The 9,247-nt window shown below is 41.5% G+C and overlaps 1 protein-coding gene across 4 annotated transcripts in view; it reads right to left on the reverse strand.

Moving 5' to 3' along the window:
- Nucleotides 1-8,531, reverse strand: part of PDLIM3 (PDZ and LIM domain 3) — a 40,086-nt gene extending 31,555 nt beyond the window's left edge. For 2 of the 4 annotated variants that reach the window (XM_012000187.1, XM_012000186.1), the window contains exon 1: nt 8,264-8,426. In XM_012000187.1, the coding sequence (XP_011855577.1) occupies nt 8,264-8,356 (93 nt within the window). In that variant the 5' untranslated portion in view covers nt 8,357-8,426. Of the gene's footprint in view, nt 1-8,263 lie in introns of all 4 variants that reach the window. The other 2 variants (XM_012000185.1, XM_012000184.1) reach the window with 2 other exon arrangements.
- Between the last annotated feature and the right edge of the window lie 716 nt (nt 8,532-9,247).

Genomic DNA, 9,247 nt, shown 5'->3' on the forward strand with positions numbered 1-9,247 from the left:
ACCCTGTCTCTACAAAAAAAATATTTCTTAGAAAAACTAGGCATAGTGGCTCACACCTGTAGTCCCAGCTGCTCAGGAGGCTGAGGTGGGAGGACTGCTTGAGCCCAGGAGTTTGAGACTTCAGAGAGCTATGATTGCACCACTGCACTCCAGCCTGGGCAACAGAGGTAGACCTCCTCCCCTCACCAAAAACAAAACATACAAACAAAAACACACAGAGGATATATTTCAATATATTTGCTTTCAGAGCCTAACTTAGCTTTTCTAATATACCTAAATAGATTTAAGTTATGTACTACTCAATTCTGATTTGGAAAAGTCTAACTTTTCTTTTAGCTCTGGTTAGGATGAGTGTAAGGTGGGATAAGTGGAGGTTTGTTTCTGCATGTGTCCACACTAATTTTAAACAGACATCTGAACAACAGCCTTTCATTATCTAAGTCCAATATTTATTGATATCTAGAGTCATACCCCCAGTATTCAACTTAGATAATGAATAGCTTATTGGATATCTAAGTTGAATATCTTAGATACTGAATATTACTAAAATTTGCTAACAATATTAATACTAAATAACATCTTATACTTATGCAAAATGTTACATTTGCAAAGCCCCTTCTCACACCTTTGCCCATTACAGCTCTCTAAGACAGGCTGGAGAAGGAAAACTGGTTCTGGTTTTCAGAGGAGAAGAGGTGTGTAAGTAACCTGCGGCTTGCTGCGGAGCTGGGAGCAGCTGTATCGCTACGTCACTGGCTCTTTCAGAAGTCAGCTAGGACAGGTGGTTTATAGTGATGGCCAGATCCCACTTGTCATTTTGTATTCAACCTGGTTATTGTTGTCCTGAGACCTCTAAGGAGAGAGTTGATAAGAAAAAGGAAATAGAGAGAGGAATGAGAGAGGAGAAAATATGATGCCTTTATTTCTTCCTCGTTTTCAAGTGCAGCGAGGCCAGTGATCAGAAAATGACTGTGAAGTAGTTTTTCCCAATTCTGTGAAGAAAGTCACTGGTAGCTTGATGGGGATGGCATTGAATCTATAAATTACCTTGGGCAGTATGGCCATTTTCACAATACTGATTCTTCCTATCCACGAACATGGAATATTCTTCCATTTGTTTGTGCTCTCTTTTATTTCGTTGAGCAGTGGTTTGTAGTTCTCCTTGAAGAGGTCCTTCACATCCCTTGTAAGCTGGATTCCTACGTATTTTATTCTCTTTGAAGCAATTGTGAATGGGAGTTCACTCATGATTTGATTCTGTTTGTCTGTTATTGGTGTAGAGGAATGCTTGTGATTTTTGCACATTGATTTTGTATCCTGAGACTTTACTGAAGTTGCTTATCAGCTTAAGGAGATTTTGGGCTGAGATGATGGGGTTTTCTAAATATACAATCATGTCATCTGCAAATAGGATGAAGCTAGAAACCATCATTCTGAGCAAACTATCGCAAGGACAGAAAACAAACACCGCATGTTCTCACTCATAGGTGGGAACTGAACAATGAGAACACTTGGACACAGGGTGGGGAACGTCACACACCAGGGCCTGTTATGGGGAGCGGGGAGGGATAGCATTAGGAGATACACCGAGTGTAAATGACGAGTTAACGGGTGCAGCACACCAATATGGCACATGTGTACATATGTAACAAACCTGCATGTTGTGCACATGTACCCTAGAACTTAAAGTACAATAATAATAAAAAAAGATTTTTCACTGAAACTAAAGGGTTAGTGTAGGCTTATTAAAAGAAAGCTATGGATGTGTATAGTTGAATAACTGATTTAAGTTATTTGGAGCTTGAAAAAAAAAGACAATGTCTGTGAAATTGGCCTGATTTTAGTAAGTTAAAAGATCTGTTTAATCATGAAAATCTATTATTTCCCTGCATTACTTTATTACTTTATTGCATTATTATATTCTTTCCTTATATCATTACTTTGTATTAGCATGCACAGTTTATTACTGTTTTCCCAAATTAGGAGAAGAGAGAGCTGAAATGAGGCATAGAGCTTTTCAGTGGATTATTTATTATTTAGGCTCATTAGGGTCTCAAACATCAAAAGTACTGGAGAGATCATTGAACGCGGTACTGCAGTGAATCACTTAGCAGCATGTTTTCAAACTTGTGTGTTTATAAGAATCACCTGTGGTCCGTGCTAACATTAAAGACTCCAGCCCTACTCCAGATGCTCAGAATCAGGAACAGAATCTCTAGGAGAGGAGCCAGGGAATCTATGTTTTTAACAAGAGCCTCAGATGATTTCTGTTATTCACATCAACTTATATTACTTGGATCTGTTGGGGAAAAAAGCTAACTGAAAACACAGATAAAGCATCTATAACATCCTATTTATGTGGAGACGTAAGGCAAGTCCGAGATAGAGTCCCGAGATGATGTTTCTGTTGATAAAAATGATTGAAATAGTTATGGAACGAGACGAGCACACACTGAAGCACTGCACAGCAGGCACCGATTGAAATCATGAGAAGCCCTATTGTTCCTTCTCCTTCCCTAGCAAACAGACTCCGCGTGCCTCCTTGGCATCCACAGCCCTGCAGCACCTGGCTGCCAAAGACGTTTCTAGAGCCACACCCCACACCGGTTATATCAGAATCCCTGCATGCACCTGGGCGTGGGTGTGTTCCAAAGTCATACCGGCGGCTTGAACGTGCTGCCGGCGCTGAGAACCATCACTGGATTCCTACTGGGAACTACTCTCACTTAATTCTGAAGACAATCTTACAAAGTAGTTATCTCTTTTTTAAAATGAGAAAATGGATGCTTGGAAAGTATAAGAAGCTTGGTTACGGTCCCACATCCTGAGAAAACCTGAAATTCCCACCTGGGTCTGCCTCGCTCTACAGCTCAGAATCTTCCAGCGTCTCGCATTGCCTCTCCTGCAGGTAACCTTTGCTTCTAGCTCTTTGGGCATGGTTTTCTCGTGGAATTCTGGACAGGTTGTGTGACGGCAGTTCATATACATGTTCCTTCTTTTCTGCTGATATTAGCTTCTCAGGGGTTACAAGCCCATCTAAGCCACAATTATACGCTCACAGCGTCTTTTGTGTACAAGACATTCTGCACACAGTAGATGCTTGTGGGATGTATGAGTTAGACACAAACCAGTACTTCCATGTAGACATGGTCTGTGTTAGAACAAAATTGAATAGGTTTTTATTTACATCAACCTTTCTACTACATTTGTTTTACCCTGGAAAAGAATTGCATTCAGTTGCAAACAGTCCTTTCTAAAAGTTTAAATTTCAAATGTAGTTTATATTACATTAAATTTCAAATGTAGTTTATTTTAAAGTCATACACTTTTCTCTCTTAAAGCCTGCGAAAATTAGGAACATGCTAACATTTTCTATACTGGTCCTCAAGCTCGTACAGCATTCTCAGTTATAATGATCCTGATCTTAGATGTGCTCTGGATAGGAAGGAGGGAGGAGAAGAGGGGAAAGAGAAACTGAGTGAGAAAAGACACACTGGCATCAGACCTAGACAATCATTTTATGTCATGGACATAAAAGAAGCTTGCCCTGTACACTAGCCTCCCCTTATTCATGGTTTTATTTTCTGCAGTTTCAGTTATCCGAGGCCAACTGCAGCCTGCAAAAAGTAATTGGAATATTTGAGAAGTAAACAACTCATAAGTGTTAAATTGCAGCTGTGCTGAGTAGCGTGATGAAGTCTTACTGTGTCCCACCTGGGTCATGGATCATCCCTTTGTTTAGCGTATCCACATTGTCTATGCTACACTCTTCACCGTGAATCACTTTGCAGTCTTAGTTATCAGATCGGCTGTCACGGTATTGCAGTGCTTGTGTTCAAGCAACCCTTATTTTACTGAATAATGGCCCCAAAGTGCAGGAGTGCTGTGCCCAAGTTATAAATTAAACTTTATCACAGGTATGCATGCATAGGAAAAAACACATATATATAATTAGGGTTTGGTACTAATGTAGGTTTCAGGCAACCACTGGGGATCTTGGAATGTGTCCCCTGTGGATGAGAGGGGATTACTGTATTCCATACTGAAATTTTGTCAAAGCAAATGATCTGTAACTTGTCTGTGAGAGTAGACCTAGCTTCTGGATGGTCCAAGAACTTAGACTTTGTAGAAGGTTTTATGAAAAAAAAAGAAAAGATGCTCACTTAAAGAAGTGAACCTTAAAATTCTTCTGTGAAATGCTTAGGCTAGTTATATATGGTGTTCGAAATAACAACTCCCTCCCCTAAACTGAACATCCAAAACTGAAATTTTATATTGCACAAGGTCTATCACTCTTATTGCCTAGAAACTGCTTTCCTAAAAATTGTGTTTATCACAAGCAGTTGCTAAAAATTTGTTTTGAGAATGTCTGGTGTTTGACTTACCTTACTTTTGATTCTTTTAATAATACAAAGATTCATCTGGCTGATTATTTGGATTGTAAACAATTACAGGGGTGAGGGCTCTGTGTCCTAATTTTGAGAACTGTAATTTCAATTGATGGAGGCAGTTATATTTGTCACTCTCCTACAAACTCTGGTTGGAGCCCCATTGTCTAGGAGTATTGCTGTAGCCTGTATTTGTATAGTGTGAGGCGGGGAGTGAATGGTATAGCTTGTAAGAGGACAAAAGCTGATTTAATGGGGACTTGATTAAACACATCTCATTTATGGGACCTTTTGTGGCTTTAAGTACAGACATTGGTATTTCAATTCTTTGTATATTAAGAACTTATTTAAAACTGACAAATTGGCCAGGCGTGGTGGCTCACGGCTATAATCCCAACACTTTGGAAGGCTGAGGAGGGCGGATCGCCTGAGGTCATGAGTTTGAGACCAGCCTGGCCAACATGGTGAAACCCCATCTCTACTTAAAAAAAAAAAAAAAAAAATACAAAAATTAGCTGGGTGTGGTGGCGGGTGCCTGTAGTCCCAGCTACTAGGGAGGCTGAGGCAGGAGAATCGCTTGAACCTGAGAGATGGAGGTTGCAGTGAGGCAAGACTGCACCACTGCAATCCAGCCTGGGTGACAGAACGAGACTCTGTTTCAAAAGCACAAAACAAAACAAAAACATGACAAATCAACTAACAATAGAACAATTCTCACTTATCTTTTTGTGAAATATTTTTGAGAACACATTCTGTACCTACTTGTAATAGTTCTGTAAAAAGTGGACAATCTAGTCAATCATTCATACTGTGTCTATATTTATTCTACAATACATATGATCTACTAGGCACTGTGCTAAGCCCTGAATGACCCTCAAATTAGAAGGTTCCCGCCTTCGGGGAATGTGCAGTTTGGTGGGATACAGATGCAGTGAAACATCTGGTACAGGCATGACATAAGGAGGGGTTACACAGGCCGAAAGCTACAGTAATCAAATGGATGAGATGGTTGTTACTGAAAGAAGGATTGGGGAGAGGCGTTGAAGTGGGTTTCCACAGGCATAGAGGACAGTGGTGTGGTGTAGGGAAAAGAAATCTGGGGAAAAATGGTATCAGGAGCAAACACATGTCAGGGAAACCATAAGCAGTCCAGAGGACAGCCCCACTGCCTACGTGTGGAGCAATGGGAAGAAAGAGAAAACGAAGGGAGAGGAAAGAAATGAAGTTAGCAACTCAAATTGGGATAGTAGATGGTAAAAAGTCATGAATGTGATGCTAAAGCCACACATTTCACTCTCTACAAACCAGTGATGCCACTGAAGGATTTTTAAGAATGAGAAAGGAGCAACTTGGCATTTTCCAGAGACGGTAAGAGTATGCTGTGTGAATTGGACGGGGGAGACAAATGTCTAGGTGTGGAGCTAGGAAAGCTTGAAGAAGGACAGTGGTAGAAAAAATGGAAAGTGGCAGATCTTGAAGACAGAATCAATAAGGCCAGTGATGAAGAGGATGGCAGCAAACACCTCTTTGGAAATATCGGAACAAGTGTCCATTTTCACCTGTGGCCTTCAGAACGCAGGCAGAGCCACCATCAGAGCCTGTTCCACTGCTTGCGACCGTCCGCGGGTTAATGAATCTTTTAAAGCCTCATTCTCCTCATTTGCAAAAGGGGACGTCACTACTGCTACTCTCCTAAAGATTATTGTGAGATTTCAGTGAGTTCGTGCATATAAAAGGTTCCCATCAATGCCCGGCAAGCAGAAGAGTACAATAACACACTTGCAACCTCACATACTACCTTTCAAAATGGTGTAAAAATGTTAAAAGCGGTACAACAATTCACCGTTTAACAATACTGAGTTATTTTTCTGTAATACTTTTCTGTAATACTTTTTATTCTTTTTCTTAACAAATTTCAGTATTCTTATCATTTCAGTGAAAATATTCTCAATTAGGTGTTCACTAAAGCATAAAAGTTATTATTGAATAAATAAATGAATATTCTTATTTATTCAATAAGAATCTACTATGTACCTGGCTTTAGGGACACTTGGGATACAAAAATAATTTGGTTTTACCTGCTGTCCTGGAATTAATTAAAGAGAAAAGGCATAATCAAGTGAAATAATATTTGGTCATAAACTGTTATTAAACCAAATGTCAAAATGAGTGATACGAATTAGTTATGAGTTAGAAATTCCAGATAGAATTGGTTTCCCTAATAATAATTGTCATTATATCAAATATATTTACCAATAGCTATTGTAGGCCAACTCTGGAATGTAAGCACTGATTTAAAATAAACATTTATAATGTCAACAACTCAAAATTTCAAGCATATCATTACTTATATTGACATACAATTATACTATAATAGCAAAATATTTCTTTTATAAATACCTTAAAAGATTTTCGTGACTAAATTATTTTGTTAGAATTTAATGATTTATTCTGTGTTAGAATTCAAAAGTTTATTCAATTTAAATAAAAACTATACTCCAGAAACTAAAAATATTTCTTACTAGATATAATGGAAACTGGTTTTTTTTTTTTTTTTTTCGGTAAATCTATAATAGGAATTGCTTGGCCCAGGTCACTAAAGCATTTTCTGCTTAATTTACTCAGGAACATTTTTGGGGGTATGTTGAACAGTTTTCATGTTTCATATAAAAACACATGTCAGATGTGTTTATATGTTTTTGAAAAATGTAAAACAAGGCTTGAAACGTTCCATTGTATGCGTCTGTAGGATACATGTTTTGACATATTTTTAAAAGGATGTTGGTTCCCAATTCTCATAGGCATATACAAATAAAACAGAATTTAAAAGGTATTACCTTGTTCAAAATCTGTATGAGATCAATCAGATTACAACATATACATTTATAAGATATGGCACGAGAATACAAGAAAATAAAGTATAATACTCTGAAACTAAAAGTATAATATTCTGAAAGTTTACGCCCTTAGGTATTAAATGTTTTATATGTGACAACTGAAATAATACATTAATTTTCTATGAAGAAAAACATTGTTAGAAAAAAATCAACTAGACCAAGTAATGCTTTAGAATTCTTCCAATTTACTGATAAGAGAGAAACCCTGAGGTTTTATTTTTACCTTGTTTTCTCATCATACAATAGAGAACACTAAGTAAAGCTTGATTTTGATATTAAAGCATTATTTTCCGTTTTTAGGCTGAGTGGTTTACTCTGCACCAGGTAAACTAAACTGCCACGTTTTCTTTGTAGCTGGAGTCAGGTTGATGATTGCTAAGCCAAGTTCTCAGCTTTGGAAAACATGTGTTCAAAGTGCCTGGAAACTCAGGAGCACGCATTAGGAACATTTCCCCTGTCTGGGCTGATAGGAGCTGCTCCAGTGTGGCCAACCCAGGCCGTGCCCCGCGAACAGCGCGCTGCTGAAGTTTTCATCCGGACGAGGAAAATGCTCAGCTGCGCGCCAGCTCCAGGGAATGCCCGGGGGCGCCATCCCTCGTCTCTCCCACCCGGGACCCATCATTTGTTACGGAAGGGCGATGGGATGTGTTTTATTTCTGTTATCACATACAAACATTTAATACGTAAAGGCGAGGATGCATCGAGTCTGGCAGCCTCGCCTTCCCTGAGCCCAGGGGCCCTCCTCGGAAAGTCGCTGCGGACCCAGAGGATGGGACACCTTTAGAGCGGACTTTGTCAATCTCTGAGTCGCTCTGCAGCCACTTGACTGAGTTGCCGCCGCCCCCGGAGCTGGACGCTGAAGCCCGGGACCCAGCAGCGCCCCGTCCGCCAGCCCGCGCGCGCTTTCCAGCCGCCCTCGGCCCCGGGGCACCCACCGCGTCCCCACCTCGCAGCAAAAGCAAGAACGCCGACACCTACCCTGGTGATGACCAAAGGCTGGTTGAAGTCTATGCCCCCTGAGAGCCTGAAGCCCCAGGGCGCCGGGCCCGGGAGGACCACCGTCTGGGGCATGTCGCCTTCCTCCTGCCCACCGGGCTCTGAGTGTCCCCGCGCCGCGGGGCAGCCACTCCGCGCCGGGCAGCGTCCTGGCTGCGACCCGGGCGGGGGCGCTTTATCCCCGCTGGGAGTGACGTCACCGCCCCGCCGTCCTCCCCGCCCCCTCCCACCCCGGAGAGCTCCAACTTTGGAAGCGAGAGCCGCGCCAGCCCTGCAGGAGTGCGCAGTCCGGCCGGCTGGGGCAGCCTCCCGGGCCTCGGCGGGCGCGGGGGCTTCGGGTTACAGCGTCCGTCGCTCTCTTGAAGTCACACCTGTCTCCCTGTTTATCTTCTGCTTGGAGCGCGGCAGTACACTTTGTTGGAAGCGAAAGCAGTCAGACCACAGCCTCCATGCTTTCAATTAAAACGAGCATCCATCAATAAAATTCGTAATTTAGCAATTTCGAGTGCATTAATATTTACTTACTACCTCTGCCACTTTGGGCAAATTACCTAACGTCCTTTTAAATGTTTATTTTATTTATTTAGTTTTCGTAGAGACCAGGTCTCCACTTTGTTGCCCGGGCTAGTCTTGAACGCCTGGGCTCAAACAGTCTTCCCACCTCGGCCTCCCAAAGTGCAGGAGAGTCTGGCCCGGGTCCTGTGGTAGTCTTGGTGTGGACTCAAGTATTTCTGGTGTTACGCGTTAGGATGTTGTGATTCCCAAAGGGAGAGGGAAGGATGAGGGAAGAGAAATAAGAAATGCTTTAAAAACTCAAGAGCAAGGGTCTTGTGGACTTAATGCCCCATATGATAGGGTCGTATTGGTCCAGGAGGACAGAGCTGCAGCAGACTTTTAAGAGGGCAGTCTCTTTGGAAGCAGTTTTAAGACTGATGGAGAAAAGAGAAAGGAGATGCAGAAAGCAGT

The sequence above is a fragment of the Mandrillus leucophaeus genome, unplaced genomic scaffold (assembly GCF_000951045.1).
Source record: "Mandrillus leucophaeus isolate KB7577 unplaced genomic scaffold, Mleu.le_1.0 Scaffold62, whole genome shotgun sequence".
Classification (NCBI taxonomy): Eukaryota; Metazoa; Chordata; class Mammalia; order Primates; family Cercopithecidae; genus Mandrillus; species Mandrillus leucophaeus.